Here is a 27,054-nt window from a genome sequence, read left to right as displayed (position 1 = left end):
ATGATAACGCTATGCATGGTCTCGCAGGCAATAATGTGCTTTATAGCTTATCATAATCAGAAACGGTTATTGCTACCCTATTTTCCAACCACTTTACGTAATATTCCACACTTGTTGAAATAATCTCCGAATGTTCGAAGAACCCTACCGACAATTTTACTAAAAGCGCAGAACAATCAAAAACAGAATTTTGATAAGAAGAGGCAACAAATTATTTTTCAACCTAGCGATAAAGTTCTACTTTTGAATGATAATGTCCTAAAAGATAAAAATAAAAAGTTAAGCCGAAAATATGTTGGCCCTTATAACGTTGTGAAAAGGATGAATGATCTGAATTATGTCATCAACATGGAGAAGTTCAATAAAGCAACAGAGGAAGTCGTTTATGTATCCAAATTAAAAAAGTTCTACGAGCCCTTTACGACTTATTCTCTTGAAAAAGACTGAAATTTTTGAGTCATACTTTTTTTCTTAATTCTTCGTTTTACGTGGACTTATTCTCGAGTAAGGATTGTGATAACAAAATACGAAGAAGGGAACTCATTTACGATTTCCGCTATTCAATTTCCGCTTTCAAAGAGTTGCTCTCGTATTTTTAGTTATTGTTACTTCTCTAGCCAACGGGTTCAGTTCTAGTGATTTTTGCCTTAATGTTTTTTTTTTTTTCTCTCAATTGTTCTTTTTAAAAAATGGGAGTTGCAAGCAACGACGTTAACTCTTCAGTAAACGAATCTAATAATAAATGGTACATTTTTACCTTTACGCAAGATTTGATTCAGAATCTTATTTTATTTTTGGTTGTTCTTGCTGCGATAGTATTTTTCTTAGTGAAATGGTGCACAAAATTAAAGGCACATAATCAAGCTGTAAAAACGGAGCTAAAAACTCTACGACGTGCTCGGGGTATGGCTGACATTAATAGTCCAGTCTAAAGAACTGTAAGTCTCCATTTTTTAAAGTTTCCTTATAATTTTTAAACGAACTTTTGATTTTTCTTTATAACAATTCTGGCTTCACGTGGACTTGTTTTTGTTTATTATTTCTTTCAACAAGGGTCGTGAGAACACGACGCTAAAATTTGAACCTAATCGAAATTATTCTCTCTCATTTTCTTTTAGCAAATAATTCGCCTTCCCTTTTTTGAATCGGCAACTTTTGTTGCGTTCCACCGTTTTGTGATGACTCTTAAGGGAATTGTTAAGTCAGTAACCCTGCTTCTGGGCTGGTCGTTCACCCAAAAAAGAGGAACCCGTACAATTCTTTGGCTTTGGAAGGTACCTTCACGGAATAATGACTGTGGTGTTGCGTTGATTTCTTTTCCTCAGTCACATCTATCGTTTGGTTCCCCTCGCTTTTTAGGCGTTGTAAAGTTTTGTAACTTTTACTGGAGCAATTAAGATGAGCATCTTTGTCAGAGAACACCGCAAAGTATTGTTACAGTGAATTGCAGCGACTTTAAGGTGATCGACTTATTTGTTCAAACTAAGTGAATCTGTTCACTATTTTTGTGAAGTGAGATAGTAAAGGCATCCCCTGAAAAACAGACGCAAATGCATATCAACATGGCACCCGATTTCAAGGGATAGCGCGAACGACTGCATTTGTGATCTTCCACGTAAAAATAATGTCAATGGTGAAACTTTAAAGCCTTAGTAATTCGCAATTTAAAAACAAGCGGGAAACAAGCGGGAAAGAAAAATTCATTTTTCTCTCATGGATGCCCCGTTCACGAAGTGCGAAAGGAAGAAATGAAAATCGAAGCGACCTTCTTAATGAAGAATGATATTTTCCTTCTTTTTGTCAAAAGTAACAGTTCAATTTTTTTTTTTTTTTTTGTAACTTCTGTTTCTCTTTTTTTTCCAAGCGTCTAATATGAAATTTTCGATTAGTTATTTTCTTTTTTTGTTCCAGTTCTAGGTTATAATTTCGGCAAATGGCAACAATGAATCGTTAGGCCCTTTAAAATTCATCACAAGCAATTTATACTGCCAAAAATGAAAATTGCAGCAAAAATACATACATAAAGTCGCTTTTATAGCGCCGCCTCGCGCTCTGCGACGCCCAATCGCCATTGCCCCCTATCCTCCCAGAGATCATCAGGCAATTGGCACCTTCTGATCTCCTCCTCCACCACTTGTCGCCAACCTTTCACAGGACGTCCACGCCGTCGCCTTCCGGGAGGAACCCAATCGAAGACCTGCTTGGGCAACCGGTCGTCTGCCATCCTTCGCACATGTCCATACCAGACCAACTGCTTGGACCTGATATCGTGCACGATGTCCTTCTCCAAACCCATGATCTCGCGTACTTTTACATTGCGGATACGCTCTCTTCTTGAGATGCCAGCAGACCGCCGCCGACCAAAAGTCCATCTCAGTTGCCCTAAGCATGTCTTCAGTTCTTTTCTTGAGTTGCCAGACCTCACTCCCGTAAGTTACGATACTCTTCACGATGACATTGTAAATTTTCCTTTTGGTCTCCTTGGAGACCAAACTATAATAACTGGAACTATAATATTGACAGCTTGCAGCATCCAAGTGTAAGGGCTTTATATGGAAAGCGCTTGGATGAGAAGTTGGGCGAATCAAGGGACGGTGATACCGAACAGCTGTATCAGTTCCTGAAGGATTGCATTCGTTCGGCAGCAATAGAGGCTCTTGGTGTCGCTGATGATAGGAAAGTTAGCGAAAAACCTTACTGGTGGGACGAAGAAATTGAGAAGGAGATTCAGGAGAAACGGAAAAAATATCATCAGTTCCTTTCCTCTAAAAAAACAGAAGACAAAGAGGCGTATAAAAAAGCTCAGACGCAGGTACGAAGGCTCATAACCAAGAAAAAGAACGAATCTTGGGAGAGGAGCTGTAACAAAATAGACACGTACATAGGAGGAAGGAAAAGCACCGAGAGCTGGAAGTTGCTGAAAAGGCTGCGAAGGGACATGAAGCGGGACTTAATATCTCCGATATCCATTGATAAACTGGAGGGTTATTTTAAAAATTTACTGACAGAAAGGCGACCTGAATTTCAAGATGGAGGTGTAAGCTTGGAGTATACTAACGATAATCATAACTCGGAGATCCATATGGAGGACGTGGCAAAGGCCGTACAAGAGCTGAAGAACGATAAAGCTCCGGGTCCGGGAAATATTCCTGCTGAGTTGATCAAGTGTGGAACCTGCAAGCTGTTTCAACGGTTGAGATACCTGATGCAAAATTGCTTGGACGGTGGAAAGGTACCGACAGAATGGAAAGAGTCTTGGGTGTCACCTATATGCAAGAAGAAGGGTAGAAAAGATGAGTGTGATATTGTGATAACTATAGAGGACTGTCGGTTGCAGGTACCCTAAGCAAAGTGTATGGAAAAATCCTGAAAGCAAAAATGAAGAGGAGTGGAAAGAACATGAAGCGGAAGAGCAAGCAGGTTTCAGAGCCGGTCGGTCAACGATTGATCACTTATTTACCATCATCCACGTCATCGAGAAAAAGAAGGGAGTTGGCCAGGAATTACATCTAGTGTTTGTGGATATCCAGAAAGCTTACGACAGTGTGCCATTGATGAAACTTTGGGAAGCCTTAAACAAAAGGGGTTTTAGTGGGGGACTAATTAGTGGTATTAAGGAATTTTATGGTGGGGCTTTTTCTAGGGTTAAATCGCATGAGGACTTATCGTTGGGGTTTTTAATTACTAAAGGACTGAAACAAGGGTGTCGTTTGTCGCCAACCTTATTTAAAGTGTACCTGGAAGAAGCAGCAAAAATACAAACGATATACCCCCATGGAGGATGACTAAAGGTCGAAAAACATTCAATAGATCTACCTTACACATAAGAAAAGGCCGCAAAATGTGACATCCCGGACAATTTTCAGATCGTGGGAATCCAAATACAACTATGCTTTTTTAATATGTTGTATAGATAGGTAAGATCTGTTACGTAGGTACGTCAATATGAAAGCTGTGCCCCACTTTCAACCATGGCGTGGGGATTTATCCGATTTTTCAAATATTTGGCTCTTTGGTACGATTTTTCTCGAAAATTCGGCAACGAAGGAAAAATTTATACATTAATTTTTATTTTTTCTTTACGTTCTTTCCTTCAACGCACACAGTTTTCCGTTTAAATTAAGTTTTACAGAGCAAAAATGGCAACAATGGACCGCGAGGCCCCTAAAAATTCATCGGAGCCTTTATCAAAGACCAGAAATGGAAAGTACGCAAAAAAATACGTAGGAATGACCACGTGAAGCTGAAGGAAGGGAGTGTGCAGACGACACAGAGCGGCGAGCGGCGCCCGGATTCCAGTCGGCGCGCGCGGAGCGTAAACTTAGATTGATCATATCTCCGTTACCAATCGTTTCCCTGGGAGCTATAATATATCAAAAGAAATGGAAAAGTACGAATAATACAATGAATAGTATTTTTTTCGAATCGAGAATCCGGCATTTGACGATGTACTAGGGTTGAAAAAAAATTGACCCTTAAGAAAGTGTAAAAAATAGCATCATTGCAATCTTAAATTACCTAAACCATCAAAGTGAGTACATATTTCAAAAGAACGCAGTTTTTGAAGAATTTTAGCGCAAACCGCACCTCAGTATCTATTTTTGTTCAAAAGATATGGAACTCGACAGTTTTCAACTTGGCAACGCTGCTACGCGAAAAGAAATTCATTTCAGGCCTTGAAATTTTGGGAAAAGGCGTATCCCACAGTGAGGAATTACATGCTGAAAATTGGTCAACATCCATGAAGGGGGAATTTTTGTCGATTTTGCATACACCCCTTTAAAAAATACTCATTTGAATGCATGAAATAATTCTTTCACTCACAAATTTTCTCTGGAAAAAAAAAGCATTTACCTTGGTAAATTTTCTTCAACTCAGAGGTTTTTATTTAAAATTTGAAAAATGACTTTTTTTAAACCATTTTACCGGTGATACAAATATTTTTGGGGGTTTTCTCGCTAAACCGTAAAATCCGTCAGTCGCAAAGAGTCCGCGAACTCGCTGGAGTATTCGAAGAACCACTCTAAACAATTACTATCACAAGGTGTATAGTTGAAAATATTACAGCAACTAAAATTCAATGTACAACTATAGTAACAAGTAAAAAAGAAGATCGCTGGAATGGCCCGGTCCCGTCTAACGAGGACGTTCGCCCCGGTGGAACTATAGACTAAGACACCTCCGTAGCGAGTAGAGTATGCTTAAACTCACAGCGAGGGTGGCCAGGAGACTCGAGGAGGAAACAGAGGTCGCTGACGAGAAAGCTTCGTCACAAAGCTGAGATCCCGGCGTGTATTTACTGCAATGGATCTGGAACAAAAAATAAAAATAAAAATTGTAATTAACATCGATTAAGTGTAGCTGGTGCAAAGAAGTGAATCACTAACACTGATTTATCAAAAAGGGAAGAAATCATAGTACGTACTATAGCAATGCATGGATGCCGTCGTATACTGTGTTTTTCTAAAGTCAATGTCCCCATTTCACAGAAAAGGATCGATAAACAGGGTGACACCTTATAATAATCGATTCTTTACTTTATGACTTGAAACAATTAATTAAATACAATTTTTTATATTGTTTTTTTATTTTTTTTTGTTTTTTATATTTATTCAAATTTTTTATATTTTATTTATCCATTTTTATTCTTTATTTATCTTAGTTTTTTATATTTTTATTTTACAGTTTTTTTATTTTATATGTTTTTTATTTTATGTTTTTTTTTTTTTTTTTCGTTACTATAGCTTCAAATGCAAAAATATCGATAATCGACCATTCACGCTTCGCCACCGCTCCTGAAATATATTCCTCAGCATTTTTACTAACGGTCTGATCAGACTAGGATACTACTACGGTTGAAAAGTTGGAGCGGTGCGTATTTATCAGTGGCGTGGCGTGAATTGCGATTTATCGATTGTTATGCCATTTAAACCTATGGTAAAGAATCGATTCTTGAGATGTTCGCTGCGAACACCCTGTTTATCGATCCTTTTCCATAGGTTTCAATGACATGAAAATCGATATATCGCAATTCACGCCACGCCACTGGTACTTATTCCAGCGCACGGCCCGGTTTCCACCACTCTTCCAGAGTCCCGCTAATCCAGAGGCATTTGTCATGACCGCATCTTTTAGGAAACTGAGGCGGTGCGGTGGGCCCGCGCTTACCCCCTGGATCGATAAATCAAGGGGGAACTTAAATTTTACACCTGCTTCAGAATAACTGGAAATATATCCGTGAAATGAGGGATAGATTAATTCATCGTGTTTCTTTTCTTCTTATTTTTTGGTTTCTTTTACTTTCAAAATAAAAATGATTGATTTTTTGTTTTGTTTTTTAGCATACGAATTTACTAATAAGCTACCGGCCAAAAGACGACGAAAAAAACATGATAAACATGCTAGGGGGTACAATTTCGACAGTGAAACAGCAGAAACGCGTATCTCGGCTTGTGGCGTTGCAGACTTCCTGTCATATACTTTATTTTCTGCAGAGAAAAATACCAAACCTCATTTCTTGAAAACTTCGGTGATTTCTAACTTTAATTGATGAATATTATGTGAAAATTTATTTATTTCAATGTTGGTTGAGTCTCTTTTTGAAAAAAAAAAAAGTTTGAGCGGAGGTTTTGAAACACTGCAACCGAGATACGCATTTTTGCAGTTTCACTGTCGATTCAGAGTATAGAACACAGTAGCCCATCTGTCATGCTCATTCTTGCCACCCAAGGCTTGAAATTTGACCAAATATTACGGAACAATGGTCAATTTTTGTAAATTTTTGTGCATTTAATGAAGTCACCCTTCCTGAAGATTTGGTTTAGTGAAAGGGATCATGAAAACCTTAAACCTGAGCGAGTTACAGAGGCGCGAAACACAAATTGCAAAAACCGTTAAAAAAAAACAATATAAAATGTTTGAAAGCCTCACATCAAAATACTTCACATTAAGCATTCAACATAATATCAGATCACAGCGTCGGATTTTCGTTTTCAATTAAGCGCAGAACCCTTGAGCCTTTCGGGGGATAAACACCCCCGGTCTGAACGCGTGGAAACCGCTGAGAAAAAGTTTCGGTGAGTCTCATTTCCATCATCAGACTCGGACGAGAAATATTCGCTCGCGGTGAATTAAAACACGGCTGTAACGCGATCTTCCCTCCAACTTGGGGTCATCCCTTGCGGGACACGACACGGGAGGACGGTCCCTGGCTGGAGCTGCGAGGGGACGGGGGGGGGGTGGGGGGCAAAGCTCATCAAGAATTCATACGGTTTATCAGTTCACACTTGAGTAGCTGGAAAACACAAACATATCTGCGTTGTTTTTAAATTCGTAATTGCGTTTGCGTGTGTCTCCGCGCGACCGGGGGTGGCTTCGTCCAACTCGGCAACGCGTGTGCCGGCCCGTTGGCAAATTTACATTCGCTCCTGCTCAAATGATTTTGGCACGTAACTCCCCGAAACGGAGTTGCAATCGCAAGGACGGGTGAACATCCCTCGGACAAGAACTCCGCTTTGTTCCTCCCTCTGATGACTCTGGTTCGTGATGACCCCTGCACCATATTTCATTGTGTGAGGTGTGCCGAGAAAAAAACTTCGGTTGGACAGACTCTCTTGCTCAAAAAACTGCTCGACTCGGGAAAAATGTGAATTAAATTTTACTGCGGGAAAATATTTTTAGGGTGCCGCGAATCTTTAATTTTTTTCCAAAAAAAAAACTTTTTTTCATTTTACGTCGAAAACATAAGCAGGGTGTCTAGTATTTTTTAATTTTGAAAAATCCTGATATTTTCCTGATATTTTATAAAAATTCCTGATTTTTTCGTTTTGAAAATTCCAGATTTTTTCATTTTGAAAATTCCTGATATTTTCCTGATTTTTCTTTGAGAAATTATCGGAAACAAAGACAGCGCAACGACTCCTGGCACGGCAGGTAAAATCCAGTAAGCCTTCTCCGCTGAGGAGATTCGCGTAAGAAAAATTCCTGTTAACGTCCGATTTTTCCGATTTTCCTGATTTTTTCCTGATCGGCCAAAATTCCTGATATTTTCCGGTTTTTCATGATGCTCGACACCCTGATAAGTAGGCGCGAATTTTGTTTCTTTTGAAAAAGTCCAACTCAAAAGTCTAAGCACGTTCGTACTGCGTCTTTAAAGGACCGAAAAGTTCCATACTTTTGGCTACGAAGTTCTGCCAGGAAAATAAATAACAAGTCGTCAAAATATCACAACCGCCATGCGACATATCTAAATTTTCGCAACCATTTTATTTTTTTGCAGAAAAATTGGTTAACGAAGCTATCCGAAAATTTCACTGAATTTTCTTTGTGCTGAGGATAAAATTCCGTGAAATTTTCAAAAAGATTCAACTGCCAATTTCTCTGTAAAAAAATAAAATGGCAGCGAAAATTTTGAAACGTCACATGACGCTTAAGATACTTTGGCCGGAAGGTGACAATGTGTCAAATTTTCATTCACCAAAAATCGGCTGAATTCAGGTTTTTTTGGTGTTTTTTTACGATTTTTTCCCGGAATCAGGCTCATTTTGAAACAAGCCATTCAGTTTCAGTTCATTTGGGGGCACTACAGTTTTTAGTCCGAGAAACCGATTACCGACCCGATCTAACAGGAACGATTTTCCCACTTAAAGGAATAAAACCCTCAAATTCTTAGGTTCCTATAGTCACATAATGTGTGACCCAAGTTTCCGGTTAACGAAACCGGAACCTTCAGATTGGAGGCCTTGACAGGAACGATTGGAATTTCGTCAAGACACGGCCGTGAATCGATCCGTGTCACTTTTTTTCCTTCGACAAACTGCATACATTATTGTTGGTCACGTGACGCTTTTCGAAGGATTAAAACGGAATGATAGTGTTGTTTGCAGAGAACACCCACCTGAATTAGTGACGACGACATTTTTGCGAAGAATACTTCCATGAACTTGGCCGTCTCTTCACCGCACTTCTTGAGAACAACTTCTTGTGAGCACTGAAGGTACTCTTGGAATGAACTGGAATCAAATCAAACAATGCACGTTTAGAAACTAGGATTAATCAATATATTCACTTTCAATTAAACTTATTCGTGCCGAATAAAAATTCATGACCCAGAGGAAGATATTCTGAAAATCGAAATGCTGGGAGATGTGTGGTAGAAAAATTACGTAGGTATGAAATTGATCCTTCAACATGAAAATTATCGGCAAGTAGCAAAATTTAAATTTCCGGCTTTTTCAAAAAAAAATTAAATTGAAAAAGAGCTAGAAATTGAATCAGCTAATCGGACTAGAACTTTTCATGAACTTCGATCTCCGTCCCTTCTAATGTCGAGAGGTTTGGAATGAGGAACTTCCCAATCTACTAAAATTAGTTTCAACTCAGTTGAGCTCATAAATAGAATAATTCAATTTCTCTTCATTATTTTTAATTTTTTCCAAAAAAAAGAAGGAGGGAGAAAAGAGAGAAATTAAGAGCGTTTAATACTAACCAACACAGTTTCCTGACTTTTCGCTCATTGGTGATGTGGTTAGTGGAGTTGGTGTCAGCGGTGATATCGTGAATGTTTTTCTGGTGGTTTATTCCGCACGCCTCATATTCCTCTTTCACCTCGTGTAGGCAAGGAGCGTGTAACAGAAATTCTGAAACATAGCGATAAAAAATCACAAAATTAATACGTGCTGTTGTTCACAAGATAATTAATGGGTAAATTATGACGAGTTCAGAATTGGAAACAGACTTCGAAATTATTTTGACTCAAGTCTTTGTACCAGAGACCGATTACTTTAGGAAACTTTATACCTTCAAAACATCATAGGTAAATCCAGGGGGCGTGGGGGGCGTACCACCCCCCTCCCCCGTTCGCCCGAGAAAATGAGGATAAACGGAAAGGAAGGAAGAAGGAATAGGAAGAAAGAAGAAAGAAGGACGCTCATATTCGATAATTATTCATGACAAAATTGGCTTAAACTGCAAGTTAGATGCTTTAAAATGTCGACAAATTTCTAGGGGTACCCCCGGACCCCCTTTACGCCCACCCCCTCCCCCCTCGTTCGAAAAATCTGGATTCGCCTACGCATAAAATCCACAAAAAAGAGGGTTGTTGATAAGAAAAAAGGGGGTTGATTGGAAAATGGTTGGAAGGAAGGGATCCTCCAAACAGCTAAGCCTCTCGACGATAGATTGAGAGGGTGGCAATTGTAATTAAAGGAAATCCCCCCGGACATAAAAGAGAGTCATGCAACCTTTTTTCAAGTTCAACAACTCGGGTGCTTAAACTGCAGGGAACACGGCGGGCTCTTGTGCGAACATCCCAGTTTCGTGACTAAAGAGCAGAACTTTTTCGCGTGCTAAGTAGCCGGGGCGCCGCCGCCGCCGCCGCACGGAAAGCGTATATCATTAAAAAAACCTAGTTTCAGATAAAATCTCATCTATCGTCTCTTATTTCATTCGGGTGTAATTTTCTCCAATTGAAAACGGGGGAGAATTAGCGAAAAATGATTGCCGGGGGCAATTTTACTGCGGTCTCGAGTGGTGGCATTTCCGCAGTGTGCCTTTTTAAGGGAGGGATTGGTTTTTTCTTCTTAAGGGAAGTGGCTTTTTAAGGGATGGCGCCGGGCAGGGCACTGGCCTCGTAGATCTCCGATCTTCGCCGTTCGACGATTCCTATCTTTTCAGCCGACTCGCAGAGGCGCAATAAACTGGTAACTGGTGTGCGGTAAAGAGGTTGGAACGGGAACGCCGCGGAAAATGGATAATGGAATAGAAGGAAACTAGGTGCCTGGACCGGTGTTGGCAGACTTAGGGGCTGTTAACACACTGTTAAAAAAAGATTTTCCAAACAAAATAAATAAAAGAATTGGGTTATACATTTTTCAAATCTCGGCATTCGTGTAAAGTCGTCGCAGTCGTGTATTTACGTAAATTTACAATTGTTGAAGAAGTCACTCAAATATGATGAAAAAACGTATCGACGGTGTAAGTTAGCAACCACGTACCTCGGTTTGCGACGTAGCAGACTTCCTGTCATACTTTATGTTTTAAATGGAAAAATACTCGACGGCAATTCTTAAAAACTGCTGTGATTTTTCTTCTTTAGGCGAACAAAATAGCTGCGGAAACTTCAAGCAATGATGTAGATTGTTGAGATTGTTCTCCTTTACAAAAATAAAATAGAACCGGAGATTTTCAAACGCGGCAAAGGAGATACGTGATTGCGGACTTACACAGTCGATATGTTGGAGATGACAGAAAAGCAACAGACTGTTGTTGTTGTTTTTTCATCATATTCAAGTTAATTTCTTGAAAGCGTAAGTTGGCTTGCTTTACCAGGTACCTGGCTGCGATTTTACACTAACTCCGAGGTTTAGAAAATATTTGACCCTGCTCCCGCATTTAATTCATGCTTTAATTCTTCTCGAACAATGCAAATGATTGAAAATTAGGGATTTGTATCCAGTGAAGTCATTTATTTGCATTGAAATTATGTCAAGTTTTGCCTCAGGTCACTTTTTTCAACGCTCTGGGTAGAAAATTAAATTTTAAGCTGTTTTTGAGCTGTCAAATTTTAATAAAAAGTCTTCGTTCCAGAGATATTGCAATTGAGACTGTATCCAGTTACGTAAAATATGAAAATGATACTTTGAGTGACCGCAGATGTGAACTTACAATCACCAGAGGAAAGGCTGGATGAAGATACGGCAGCTTACAAATGATGGTCTATGTAGCCCACACTCGATGGGGAAAATACATTGCGTTAGTAATTTATGCGCAAAAAATACGCATTAAGTTGGATTCATTCAGAATTTTTCCATCGCATTGATAACCGTTTTAGCGGCGCTTCAAAAGCCGATGAAATGACGACTGATTGCCTTCATATTTTAGTCATACGCGAAGACATTATTTAGCACAACTAATTATTCAGCGGTAATTTATTATGATGGAAAATTCTGAAACGTGTACTTCCCAAATAATGCAGGAATATTCTTGGATTGAATAATTTTTTAAACATAATAACGACATCTCTGAAACAAAATACTGATCGTTTTGTTTCTTCATGGCCTCTCTACAAAAAAATAATAAATTCAAATAGAATCGCGGGAATGGTGTAGTGCCACACTTGTTAAATTGATTGCGGAAAATTTCATTTTCTTCCGCCTTTGTAGTAGGGTGCAGTCAACTTCCCGTTTAAATGATTGAAGTTAATTAGCCGTATTTAATCATCCCTATAGGGGAAATGACATCAGGTAGGGTTATAACACTTTTAACCGCACTAATAAGTAGATCCAACACCATTTGAACAGTAAGTAAACGCCAAACATTACATGATGAAGCGTCGCATCAAAATTCTCAATCATCATGATTTATAAAAATTCATGACCAGTGAAAAGATTCCTGCCCTTGAAACCATTTTCACAGGTTTGGAGGACTGAGCTTATAAATTATGAGCGAGTCGATCTCTGAATATTAATGCGCGCCTAAATAACGGCGAGTATGCAACACGCGTGGCGTGTCGGTGTGCTCACATACTTTTCGACGGCAGGGGCGGTTAAGGAAATCATTCTCGCTGATCGTTGAATCTCGAGAGCGAGCTTGGAATTTGAAAAAAACTGTCTAGCCATTGCAGATCATTCATTGAGAAAATTATCTGATTATTTTTCATTCACTCTAAGATTATTTTTTCACTCCAACCTATGTCTTCCTATTTTGCTCTACCCATCTTGCCTTTTTCCGGAAAGCAATTTCGCCACCGTTTAAAACAAATTAAGGAACATTTTCTGAGAATACTGTAGCACACCAAGATACTCATTTTTAATTGCATCATTTTAAGATGGATTATGAATTTTAAGCCAAATTCCTAAACTTACAAGGGATTCCTAAACAAAGAAACGATATTAGGCCATGGAAGATGTTCACGCTGAATACCTATTATAAATGGCCTGCATTTTTTGCTTGAATTCATTGACTAAAAATGGTCGTTACCCAGCGCTGCAACTGGACTGAATTTTGCAATTTGGAACTATAAATTCTGGCTCATCTGAAAAAACACATGTGCATAGGGAAACTAATGGCACATACGTTGTTTTTAAAGCGGGCCAGAAGTTATAGTTCCAAATTGCAAAATGCAGTTCAATTAAGACTTATAATTTTAGAATATTTCCTAATGGGTCGAATAACAAATTTGACTGTACTAATGAACAAATCCAAAAGAATTGGGGGAAAATGGGGGCATCGATAAAGAATAATTAATCTTCGAAGGTCAATTCCATCTTTTGAGGTGCCATCGTAAACAGAGTTTCGCGTTCCCAGAGCGACTAATCCAATCCAAGCGGCGGCCAAATTATTTAAAATTATTTCCAACAATGCACGATTACCGCGCGCATAATGCGGCCGAGAGAGACACATTTCCTGTCCGAAATCACCTGGTTTCACATCAAGATCCCCGGTACAACACCAGACTGATTAAGGTTACGCTTTGGGGTCCGAGGGGTAGTTATAATGATTTCCCTCGATATGATGAGGTTGGGGGAGACGGGGGGTAAGTAAGACAAATGAGAAAAGACTCAAGTTCCGTTTCGGATTAACTGCATTATTCCACCGCCGCACAGTGGATCGAGTCAATTAGAGAGGTCGGGCAAGAATTTTTTGACTAAAACTGCAAATTTGTATGTTTATATCGCCACAAATTAAACTTAAAGGGGTGCTTCTTGAAGAAAATTTTAAGAGGAAACCAATGGAACCATATTTTTAAATCCTCAAAAAGTTTTATAAACGGAGTTAAGCGTTTAAAGTTTCCAAATTTTGTCCGACCTATCCTATTGACTCGATCCACTGTGCGCCACGCCATCGCGTGATCAAAAGCCATGAAATTCCTGTTCTCGCGGTGAAAACCCACGTGTCATTTTAATAATACTATTGCGAACCAGTTGAGTAAAAATGAAATTCGTCAGCCGATGATCGTGCAAATCTTTTAGGGCTGAAGATCTTGCGCCTTCATCTGGAGCATTATTCATGATCCAGCTCTCCAAAGGCGGCCGAGAAATCTGCTAGAAACGTCAGCAATATCTCAACGATGCAGCGCTTCAAAAGAAAATCTGACAGACATTTATATGCTAAATTATCAGGGGGGAAATTACACCTGCGCCTGACCTCATTTGAATACATCACGAGGTTAGATTCACGCGGAAGGAAGTTGTGCTGGAATTTGGTGAGAGCCTTCCTTTTTTCATTTTTCATCCAACCCAATGCTTTCTCTCTCTTCCCCACTTTCCCCTCTCTCCCTCCCACTCTCCCTACCCTCCTCTCTCTTAGAAGTAAACGGTCAGGAAAAGTGAGAAATTGTATACTATAAGAGAGTTTAAACTACCCCTTACTCTCCTTCCCAGTAGGAGAGCAATAAATTGAGAAAAGCCTCAACTTGAATCAAATTTAATCAAACTTGACCTCTCTTTCCACATTTCGATGACCTAAGTGCAAAAACGAGCTTTGCGGTTTTTCCAGATGTCAGCTCCTATTAAATTTTACGAAGAAAAACAACCAAACTTCATTGCTTGGAATTTATACTGAATATTCTGGTAACATGTACAATTGTACACACAAGAAAAATCAAGGATGTGTTCAAGAATTACATTAACTAGTTTTTCACTGAAAAAACAAAGTATGACAGGAAGTCCGCAACGTCGCACACTGAGATACGTAATTTCGCAGTTTAGCCATCGATTTTCATTTCAAATATTGATGAATAGTGCTCATCATTGAACATTGTCCTGATTTTCTCGATACCTATCTTTAAAAATCCCCTATCTTTGGAACATATTTAGATTAACACACAATATTAAATCAATCTGAATTTGTCTCAAGGTAATTTTTTCAAATGGGTGCGACAAAGGCCCAAAGCAGTTACTGGGTGATGTACACATCCGTTGCAACATTCGAAAGGAACAACCATCTGAGAATTCGTGGCTGCTTACCGGCATTTAGATCTCGGCGCTTCCGTCACCTACACACTGATGCAAAATGACCCGAGCCTCTTTTCGACACTGGTCAATATGCTGGACTTATTTGTCATGTCCGGCAAACACGATCAATTACCTATTTGTGCCAATTAACTGAGGCTGACACTTGCGATGAACTTTCGAGTCACCGACGCTGATCTGAATCTTTCATTTCTCGCAGTCTCGCCTCCATGAGACGGAAACGTGACCACAGAATGGATTTATGGAGTACTCCATAAAACCATCCCATGGGCCATAAAACTTTGAAAATAAATGAAAGCATCTTCGATGTTCTGATCGCTTCTCACTTGGCGAAAGTGAAGTTCTCGCTTTGCTTGAGCAAAACAAATCGTCCTCAGACTTTGTCCCTAGAACAAAAGTTACGTATTTTCCACTAATTTTTAACGTTTCTCACGAAAATATGGCTAAAATTATCCAGTTTTTTGGATCAGCAACCCATCGATACGCATGACATAAAAAGGAACAAATTGTTTATTTAAGAGAAAAACTTCGGAATTCTTCGTATTTTAAAAGCTTAACGCAAATATTACATGAAAATATTTCTTTCAAATATTTTTCGAATGTTTCTCTCAACATCTTTGAAAACTTGTAAGAGGGAGAAAAATCGAGACATAATGGAAATTTTTAGGTGTTTCCTTAAGATATTTTTTTTTTTTTTACACTCACTGGCGCTTATCCTGAAATTTTTTGTGACATTTATTGTTCATTTTTCCTGTTGCAGTTGAATATGGACAGTTAAAGCGGGTTCTAATAGACAAAGCGCTCACCGGAATCCCGAGACAGATACTTAAGTTATTAGCGGTCTACGTGGTCAATTTCATGAGGAAGAATTCGTTCGGAAATTAGTCACAACGGAAAACGTTAGGGGAAAAATTATGAATGTATTAAGTAAAAAATTCCAATTAAATAGTGCAGCATACTTTTTTTTAGGTCAAAACAAGGAAAACTGAGAAATATCTGTTTTGTCCTCTTTTTATTTCTACTATAAGAATTGTCACAGCTTTACTTTTTCAAAAAGCTTTACGAGTGTTACTTTGAAGGGTCATCTGTGTAAAGATGTACAACGTCACAGAAAATTTTGAGAAATTTTGTCGGGTACCTCCATACAGCGGAAGATTAAACGGCGTAAATGTAGGTACACATTTTCGCTAGCCTTGACACTGCATTGCATGCCTACTTCCTACTTTAAAATGCACATCGCATAGTAAATGTTACGTTCTTCGACTCTGTGATAGGATTTTAATATTTTTCGCTGTCGCGTAGTGTCAGTGTCGCGCGCCTGACTTGCAGGGAGACCCTTGATCTGGCCGCCCCGATAGTTTTCATTACATAATGATATTCATTTTAATGCCATAACTCCTCAGGAGTAAGTGATTTATGAGTTCAGCAGGAATGAAAGAGTGATAAAAATGATCATCGGCGCTTTTATCCACAGGTGAAGCCCTGCGGCTCATCAGGCATTAAGTCGGCTTAAGAAATTACAGATTCCCTCACTCTGACCCATAGTCTCATTCCCCATAATGTGCTTCACAGAAAAAAATCTTTAAAATTTATTGCTACTGTTACGCAAGTGAGATCAAAGACAATTATCCGCTCAGCCCCTGTAAAGCTCGCGTGATGTTCCGATGGGAATCAATTCTTCATAAGCTTCTAGATTTCGATAATAACCCCAAGCTCACGTGACGTTAAAAAAGAGATTGATTGTATGGAGATTTCTGGATTTTGGTAATTCTCCAGTCGGTGGCAGTGGCGTGGTGTGAATTGCAATGTATCGATTGATATGCCATTCAAACCTATGGTAAAGAATCGATTATTTGGGTGTTCGCTGCGAACACCCTGTTTACCGATCCTTTTCCATAGGTTTAAATTGCATAACAATCGATTTATCGCAATTCACGCCACGCCACTGGTCGGTGGATTTACTTATCTCCTCATATAGACAACTCAGTAATCCCGAAAATCCATCAGGCCTTTGCCGTCACCTCACAAAAAAAAGTACGACTCAAATAGGCAACTAATAGATGATTTCAAATTACCCGTCGTCCTCTCCTGTGAATTCGCGTTTTTAATACAATCGAAACAATGTCATACGATCTATTTTTCACAGAATTATTACAAGTTTCAATGATATCCAGAAGGAGATGTATAACTATTTATCTCCCATTTTCAAATGTAAACAACGATGACCACTTCTAAACTTCCTATCTGAGAGTATAGCGACGGGCATTTCGTCCGAGAGGTTACCTGCGAATGGCTGTCCTTTTTGGCCACAAGGCCTCCATGAAATGACATGCCCATACTTTCCTTATCTACGTATTCTAGATCCGCTGATTAGGAAAAATTGCAGCTTTCGTTAATAGAAATATATGTATGACGCCGCCGTACATGGCGCCTAGGTGGTATAGACATGCGTGGATGCGCTATTAAAAATAGAAGTGGGCTAGATGAGCGGAGCTCAAGAATCGGTGCAATGGCGCGGCGCAACTGAATGACCGACTTCCAACGGCGGTCAAAAATAGAAAAATAGAGCCGAATCGTGACCGCGAAATGGGGGAGTTTTTCAATTTTCCTCCGTTTGAGAAAATCGACTCTTGGTGCATCCGTAAATTTCGACTGTTTTACATGCATTTAAGGCAAACCTACACGAAAAATGAATAGAAACCGATATATCAAACAGATTATGTAGAAATTCTGGACTCACTTTAAATTGTTGCCAAAAATCCGAACTACACTCAGAGGCACATTTCAGCTGCTTGTTCTCAAAAAATCTATTTAGTAACCCTTGCAATAAAGCTGAAAGTATCCGAATGCGCAATATAAAATGTATGTAATTGAATCGAACGGTTAATTATCTTTCAGCTTTAGTTCAGTTTTCACGAGATGGATGTTTTCATGAAAAAAAATTACAGCTTAAACGTGCCGCTAAGTGTAAGAAGTGCGTCATTGCCGAAAAATTCAAAATGAGACCATTACTTAAGTAAAATTTGTTCGATGGCTCGATGTTCGCTTACTCCCTGCTATTGATTCACCTTTGAAGAACGAAACCAAATGTTGCTAACTTGCGACAATTGCCTTGCTTTAGGATCGATCTAAACACCTGAAGGCGTTTCGAGGAAGGATGGTTTTACTCTGCACTAAGAATTTAAACAATGTAATCGGGCGGGGTAAAAGTTGTGTTCGGAGGTCAACGCTACCTTTTGCCTGGTGATGAGTAACATGTTGTGCGTAAAATTCGCCGAACGATGGCGATGGCCTCCGAAAGTAACTTTTACACTGCCGTGCTGGAAAAACGCCGTATGAATCTTCAGGCGTTGCCAAATTTCCTTTCATAAAACATGAATTTCCTGGTAAACTTTAGAATACTTCCTTTCTTATTTCTCAGATAATATTGTTTACAATTTCACCTAAAGTTCCTGAAAATTTCAAGGAAAAAGATTCATAACTTTCCTCAAAAATAAGCATTTTATCGAGAGGAAATCTGGCAACTCTCGGATGTTCTTACGGCGTTTTTCCTTAGCACGGCAGCATACTGAGAAGAAAAAAAGCAGTGCGGGATCTCCAAAATAAACTGCCTCTAATGGGGAGCCAGAGGCGGATGTAGCAATTTGGCAATACCGAATTCCTTGCATTTAAACCTATGTTAAATAATCGATTCTTGTCGGAGCACCGGCCCTCCAAGAATCGATACATTTCCATAGGTTTAAATGGAGAAAAGACAATGTTGTCAACTTTCTGGATCCGCCAATGGGGGGAGCTGCGAGATGCGGACACTCACACAGACTCAAAACAGAAGCTGGAACACAGCCTGGGCCACGCACACGCACAGAGACAAGGTGTGCAGGCTGTCAGGAGCCGTGTGACAGAGTTGACGTGGACGTGGCGTCGCCAAGGCCGTCGGGTCTCCGATGACTCCACTGCCCCCCTTCTGCCGACGAATAAGGTGGCGTGATTCGTGACGTCACCGACGCGGGCGCGGGGCCCCCTCCGGCTACGTCATTAATCGGAGCGTTCGCCAACGCCGGGCCACGTCGTCCACGTTGCCACCGGGCGACGTCACCGAGTCTGTCATCGGCACCCACCGCCATCGCCACCGCAGCCGCTGCCGAACACACCCACGACACCGACCGGCTCCGACCGCCGACCGCTGACTCGGATATACGCGGAACTGTGCGCCGCGCTGCGCCATGTTGCCGATTTTCGTCGGCAAATTATCAGGCTGTCCCCTGGTCGCTACGCGGTTCAACCCCCCGAGGACACTTCCTCGGTTATATTTCAACTGGACCACATTTTGCAAAAAGGAACCACTATTTTTGGCTCAATTTATGAACAACTTATGAATCATCGGTTTCCCTATGCAGAAAGGTAGAGAAGGAGCTTTTATGGAAGAGCCAGAGAGTGTGGTTTCTTGTTGCAAAATGTAATCCAATTATTTCAAGATAACGGGGGAGGGAGGGGTGGGCTTCAACTGAAGGCAGTGACTATTGACACCCTGGAAAAAATAACAACTCTACCTAATTTTAAGTTAGATGACTATTGGAACAGATGAAGTAATATCAAGGGCCGTTCATGAGGTATGAAACGCTCTGAATGTTTTTTCTCGAAAGCGAGTTTTTGACGAAAAATTAATCTTCTTTCGCCCCCGTGTGTATTTTCTCTTGTCTCCTGATTATTTTTCTTTTTTTTAAGTTAGCACTTTTTCTACATGATATACCTATAGTTTGATGATCTTGGCCTTGAATTTTCAGAATTACTACGAATTTTCCTCGGAAAATATTATACATTCAGGTGCCTCTGGGAACTCGTCGGAGTCCGATAATTTTTTTAACAGTGCACAACCAATTAGCAATGCGCAGTTTTCCGCTAGTTTGATTCGCTCGGGCGAGTTGTCAAACAGGTGATCGAGTAATGAAGGTGGATAATTTTTATTACCTGTTTCGATTGGAACTCGAGTGGTTTACGCTATGTTTTCGGGAGCCGGAGAGCTCGCACACTCACTCCGCGATAAAACTCTCGTTACTCGACGAAAGTTGATCAGCAAGTCAATAGATCGCTGTTCAAAGCTGTAATGTCCTCCATCTGATTCTTGGGCACGTTTTTTTCCTGCTGACTTTCCCCGATTTTTTCAGGTTTTTCATTCTTAAAGGAATGCACTAAGATCACTCGCAATAGAGCACTAGACTGCCATGCTAAGGAAAAACGCCGTATGAGCCTCCAGGCGTCGCCAAATTTCCTTTGATACAACACAAATTTCCTGGTAAACTTATGAATATTTGCTTCCCAATTTCTCAGACACTTTAGCTTGCAATTTCACCTAAAGTTCCTGGAAATCTCAAGGAAAAATATGCATAACTTTCCTCAAAAATGAACATTTTATCGAAGGAAATTTGGCAGCTTTCGAATGTTCATAGGGCGTTCTTCCTTAGCACGACAGGAGAGCACTAGATGCAGTGATGACTTAAGAGATCAATCGATTTATCGAGGAAAGTTTTCCCATTCTCTTTGAAAAAAAGGAAAACGGAGTTACGACCTTCTGCCTCAAGTACACAATTAAAATTACGGTGAGAAAATTTTCAATTTGGTAGCATTGAAACTCTGGCTGAAGATTAGGATCACGCTATCTCACTCATGATGAGATGGGCCATCTAATTTATACAGATTTGGAACTCGCGACGACAAGGTTACGATCATCGAATGAATAAAGACGGCATTCAAGTTAAACGTCATGGCGCGACGTCTGGATTCAAGACTACTTAACACGACGAAACGATGTGAGATGTGCGAAAATGATGTACTTAGTCATGTATGTGAGGTTATTTATTGCCACTCCTTGAACTTCTCTCATTGCCTTTCAAGAGGCATACGTGGTTTACGATGTCTGGCTAAGATAGTTTTTCAGATGTTTGGATGTCCATTGACCACCAACACTAATATCTATGTGACAATAGCCTGCAGCGACTTGTAAGAAAACACACTTTACTTAGGTTTCACTATGTCCTGAGCAGGCATGGCTCCTCCTGGGTAGAGTACCGATAGAGTATAGGGAGAGTTTGGACAACTCGAAATATGTAGCTCTTACGGCCCAAAAGGGTAGGTAAAACCTTTGAAAACGAAAAATGTCACTGTCAATCTTTAGACTCCACTATCAAACGAAAATGGACAAGAAAATTCATAGGTAAGCATTCTACCGCAAAAATGAGTAAATTTATGCAAAAACCAAGTCGAATAAGTGCTTTATCAACGACAGTTCCCAGCAATTGTGATTATAAATCACTCTGGATAATTTGAATTCACAGATTGCCTACCTTTTTGGGGTCTAAGAGCTCTATCACCTAACCCCAAAATTTTTGACATGTCCGTACTCGCCCTGTATACTACCCCCTATAGGTGCTCTACTCCTATGGGTACATTTCACTCTTATTTAGATGCCTACTTTTCATTACAAAATCCGGGGCTCCCCAGAGGTATTGCTTAAATAGACCAGAGGATCGGTTAGAAAAACGCTCGATTTCAGACGACTAAACCGTTTGAAATTACATAAACGGAAACGAGACCGTTCTGCAGGGACAATATAGAAGTAGGAGGCACAGACTATTGAGAATGTGCATACCTGACAGCGATACCATAGAAGTCTCATGTTTCATTTGAACTCTGCTTCAGGAGCTCTAGTCTGGTTGCATTTCTGCAGCTCTTATTGCTGGCTATATAATGCCTGGAAAAGATCAGCAAACCCAGCCAACCTAGAGGCTGAATAACTATACTGTTCATGATTCGGATTAAAACGTTTGATTTTCCCGGGAAACTTAAATCCTTGGGTGGGATACAGTTGTCATATTCGAATGAGTCAAATTGAATGGAAATTACTTAACTCAAAAGCAACCCATTTTTCCCAATCCTACTTTTTGTCGACTTAAAAATGAGCAGGAGGAAAAATAATTCTTCAGGATTCCGAAACGACAAAGAGTTTACTTCGAATGCCGAAGTTTTTTTGAGCGGTTGGATTAGCGGGAAAAACGCGCGACGAATGGCACTTTCATTTCAGGGACCAGCTGTTTCGAGTCCTGCGGAAGTCAAGATTTCTCCACCGAATTCTCATATCAAATCTGTTATCACTAAAAAGAAAAGCTAGAACGCGAAGTGGAGAAAGCAGGGGTTGTTGTTTCAGTATATCATTATTTGCTTTTGAAAATTGCTGTTTGCTTGTTCGACGCAAGTCCCACCGCCGCATCTCTTTAATCGTTTCCAGTCAAACTTTTTCCCGCTTTCCACCGAGACAGAGTCGGAGGATTTTGTGAGAGTTGACAAAAGGACATAACTCGATTTGTACATGACCCCTAGAAAACACGGAGTTACGTGGATGACGGAGCTCATCTCAAAGTGAGAATATTTCCTTGCGTCAGCGGCGGAGGCCCGAAAGAAATACTTTTTAGACTGGAAATCATCATGGTTGAATTTTTTCAATAAAGAGTGAAGGGTTGTTCAGGCCGGGATCGAGAGACTTTTTCTACTGGTTGCATCAGCCGATATCCTTTAAGGAGGCAACTGTTTGAAAACTGTAAATATGTTCATTCGACCTAGCTTTGGATATTTTCGGTGTAACGTTTGGCTTTCATAATCGGGTCTTATCCTTTGGTTCTGTTCAATTTGAACATTTGATTGCACTATCTGAAAGTTCGGTTTGACAAACCGAAGTGGCACGTAAAACATCGTGCCTTCGGTTCGTAAGATCTCATTGATTTTTCAGTGTCGAAAACCACTGTAAGAATCGGTGTGAAAAAAAGGTTTTATGTCGACATTTTAGGAATCTAATTTTTTTTACCTCGAGAGAAAATATTCTGACTCATTAAAAGTATTCAAACGCACGGGTTAGGAATACCTATTCTATTAAGAGAAAGTTGTAAAAAAAATTAGGACAAAAACTGCCATCGGAGTTTTGTCAAATACTAAAAATTATCCATGTTAATGCTAAACACAAATTAGACTCAAAAATATGCAACATATAGAAGACTAACATTTTGTGTGAAATTCTTGTAATTTGTTCAAATCTCCTAAAATAAAATGATAAAGTAACTTCTAAAAGTTTCATTATCACTTTTTACATTTTATCACGTTTCTCTCACACTTTTTATCACGTTGAAGGAAAACGTTTTATATCAGCCTGTACACTCGGTGTTTGCCCCAAGGACTTTCTGCCGACTCTATTTTCATGGAAAATAAAAAATTACCATTTTTTACGGAGCTTTAAACTTATTTTTCTCGATATCAGAATGTCACTGAACTCCTTCAGATCTGTGATCCCCCCCTGTCATCGCTCAGACTGACTTTCACTGCTGATCTCACCATCTATCGCCATATTACACCGATTACAATGCATCTAGAGAGATGGTTATCTGCCTACTTTTAATTTTTCATATTGTTGACTGGGTGACGGGAGGATATGAGATCTGGAGACTCCGAAAGTTCGGCTCGCTTGCGACTGTGAGGTGACGTCGCGACTGGCGGCTGTGCGCGCGGAGAATGACACGGCACTCGCGGTTTGTGGGTCATGGCGATTAGCGATATTCCAAATGATTGGCCTGTTCGCCCGTTCCAATGTTCGGTGGTTCCTCAAAGTTTCTAATCAAGTGTCGCTGCAACGGCAATAAACGGGTATACTGAGAAAAAGTTCGGTCTCATGAACCAGAGAATGGGGCTGAGTATCGAACGCATTATTCGATTCGGGTGACCGTACTTCTCGGTTCTTAATTTGTGCTTCGATTCGTGAAATCGAACTTTCGAACGAAACCAAAGTACGAAAAAAAGCTCGGTTGCATGAACCGAACTGTAAACTTCGGTTACAAGCAGGAGTCGATAAAGTTCTCTACTTTCCACGATTTCCAAAAAGTGCTTCCGCACTAGAGTTGGTGACTTTTTTTAATGAGAGGTGATAAACACGGTTTAATCAACACTCATTATTCAATTTCTCTTCCGGACGTTGCAAAAAAAAAAAAAAAAAAAAAAAAAAAAAAAAAAAGCTTGGCTCGCGTGATCAGGAATATAATCGACCCTTGGTTACATCATTCGTTCAGTAATCATAGTTTTCGGTCACAGGAACCAAATTTCGGTCAATTAAACCGAAATTCGGTTGCTGTCCCCGAAAACTAGGGTTACCTAGACCGAGAGTTTGGGCTCAATGGAAACTAAACTTATTTTCTCCGTTTATAAAGAGCTCAGTTGCAAGAACTTTGGATTCATAAAAGCGTGGTGACAAGAACCGAATAGCACGACCGATGATGAACACCGAAAAAAAAGCGACTCTACTCCGTGCTCATATCACTCCGGATTCACTCCGGAATGAAAGCCATCGAAAAGCATCGAGAGAGGGAAACTTTCTGCTTAAAAACTTACCGTTCTGATAAGGCCCGGGCTGGCAGATTTCTTGAATGACCATACTGGTTCCAGCATACAGTTGATAGAAATGAGCTCTCTGATTCGGGGCCATGCAGCGTCTAGTGTAGTTATCGATACACATCAATCCATCATTAAGATCTCTGAAACAAAACAATTTTGATTTATAAAACTTATTTGAATATCATACAATACATAATGTAAAAATTTATAAAGGACAAAATCACTACGTTCGACTTTTTAATATATTTTTGTGGGGTGATCATAGAAATTTTTAACATGTATGGCATGTTTAGCGCGGAATTTAATGGGGGAAACATCTTTCTTGGTACTTTAATGACAACCCAATCATGTAGTCTATTGATCTCATAACCGGCTAAAATTCTGTATTTAATATTATTGTTTCCAGAGGAAAAAATTGATTCTGTGTCAGTGTGAAGACTGACTAAAAACTAGTCGCGGGCACGTGTGTCATTTTTTGTATACGATCAACGCTCGGAGAATTCTTCAGTGCGACCGGTGGCGTGGCGTGCTTTGCGATATATCGATTGATCTGTCATTTAAACCTATGAAAAAGATCGATTATTAAGGCGTTCGCAACGAACACCTTAATAATCGATTCTATACCACAGTTGTAAATGGGGAAATATCGGTAATCGATCATTCACGCTCGCCACAGAGATGATTAATTAAGGAATATGGGCGTTTGTTGATTGCACTAGTTGATCAATTGACAGCTTCCATGGCGAGTAAGCAACGAGCCTTATGTAATTAGACGCTGATTTTTGCATAAGCGTTGAACAAGACCTAGACTATGGGAGTCAAACTGGACACTTGTGAGATAAGTAACATGGGCACTGCGCTGAAACGATGGACGATGCAAGGCCTTGAATTCAGCCCCTTCATTAACTGACTTGAAACACCAGCGTCTACTGCGTAGCGTTGTCGCTACCGCAAACGCTCGCCAAAAACACGCTGGTTGCATAAAACGAAGGCAGGTAGACCCGAGGGTAGATAACCATTTTTGCACAGTACTATACCTTCAAATACTGAGGCTGCATAACTTCCTTACGCTTGGTAAAAGCCCGATCAAAACATACATCGACGGTAAAACTACCAGACCTCGTATCTCGTTTGCGGTGTTTAAAAATCTTCGCTTCTATTTTATTTTTTTGAAGGAGAGCGAATGAATATCATTCCTTACATTTTTCCCGGAGTTTTCATGTTTACGCTGTTTGACGCGCCTTCGACGTGCTCGTGCACATAACGGTATAAAGAATGACGAATTTGGAAAGAAACGCTCGAACTATTTACAGGAGCCGTGATACAACTATTTCACCTCTCGAGTGGCCCATATTGCATACTTGTCGAAATTGAAGGGGGAACGAATTTGGTGCACCGTGGAGTGAATCAATGACAGAAGTCGGACAAGTCAGAAAAACTTTAAAACCTAATGTTTGCACGAATACAAAATGTAGAGGTTCAAACACGGTCCCATTGGTTTTCTTGTAAACATTTGCTTTTAGAAGCATTCCTAAAAATCAATATTTGTCGAGGTAAACATCAAAATTTGCAGTTTTAGTCAAAAAGTTCATGTCTGACTTCTTCCTAAAGCTCCAATACTTGACGCCCGAATTTTCCCTTTTACACGCAATCCTTTAATGACAAATTATGCTCGGAGAACTAGAGCTTTGCTCGAAAGAATAAAGATCTTAATTTTTTAAAAATGCCGTTTAGGACATTCATCTATTATTTATATATGTCCTAGAAAACCCTGTAGATGAGTTGACTTGAAGCAATTAGTTGCTTCCTTAAAATTTAAGCATCGCTAGCTAAATTATCATTTTATCCTCGTCGAAGAGTAAAATGCATGCAGAACAAGCCTCGTATCAGTGGCGCCGCACCAAGTGCGTAGTTTTCCGGGGAAATCTCAATGAAACGTGGAAGTAATTACAGGATGGGTAAAAAATTGCGATAAATTCTGCTGACATAATCTTCTGGAATAGTTTGAACTAGATAGATGAAAGATGAGTGTGTGCCGAGTTCCGATATGATAGCATAAGTCGAGAACGTAACGGAACTGACGGAAAAATCGATTCCTTCCATAATCTCTCTAAGATTAAGTGCTGTGATTATGGCGTATCATCTTCAACGCTGCATTTACTATGACTAAAGAAGTTCCTCTCAATCAAGTGACGACAACTTCACAGGAAATCATTGACCTACTCAAAATGTTCGATGCGCCTTGAGATGGAGAGAGAAACGCAGTGCGAAAACGAAGAAAGGTAGAATGTAGTCCACTTGAAAAGTAAACAACTCACAAACATGACTGTTCTGTGATTAAAACCAGGTAATTGCATTGCGATTCAAATTAGAAAATTAGACGGAATAATGGTGGGTGATTTGCCGAATGGATACGAAATCCGGTTGGGCAGTTTGATGAAAGCATAAACATTCGAGGAAAGCAAATCGCCGGACTTTACTGTTGCGTTTGGTTACTGCCGAGCAAGAAAAAACACCGTGTGAGCATTTAAATGGTGTCAAATTTTTTTCGAAAAAATAATTATTTTAAAAACAATTTAAAAGCAGAAACAAAATCCAAGATCAGGCGCTGTTAGGTTACATGTAATTGTCTAACGATCGCTCATAGCAACTCTAA

General features: G+C 39.8%; 1 protein-coding gene across 1 annotated transcript in view; it reads right to left on the bottom strand.

Moving 5' to 3' along the window:
* Positions 1-5,056: 5,056 nt before the first annotated feature.
* Positions 5,057-27,054, bottom strand: part of LOC109039607 (uncharacterized) — a 49,513-nt gene continuing 27,515 nt past the window's right edge. The window contains exons 3-6 of the mRNA XM_019055169.2: positions 24,396-24,538; positions 9,488-9,638; positions 8,897-9,011; positions 5,057-5,310 (exon numbers count right to left, since the gene is read on the bottom strand). Coding sequence (XP_018910714.2) covers positions 5,164-5,310; positions 8,897-9,011; positions 9,488-9,638; positions 24,396-24,538 — 556 coding nt within the window. The 3' untranslated portion in view covers positions 5,057-5,163. The remainder of the gene's footprint in view (positions 5,311-8,896; positions 9,012-9,487; positions 9,639-24,395; positions 24,539-27,054) is intronic.

Source organism: Bemisia tabaci, chromosome 2 (genome assembly GCF_918797505.1).
Source record: "Bemisia tabaci chromosome 2, PGI_BMITA_v3".
Lineage (NCBI taxonomy): Eukaryota > Metazoa > Arthropoda > Insecta > Hemiptera > Aleyrodidae > Bemisia > Bemisia tabaci.
This window is presented reverse-complemented; position numbering and strand designations above follow the sequence as displayed.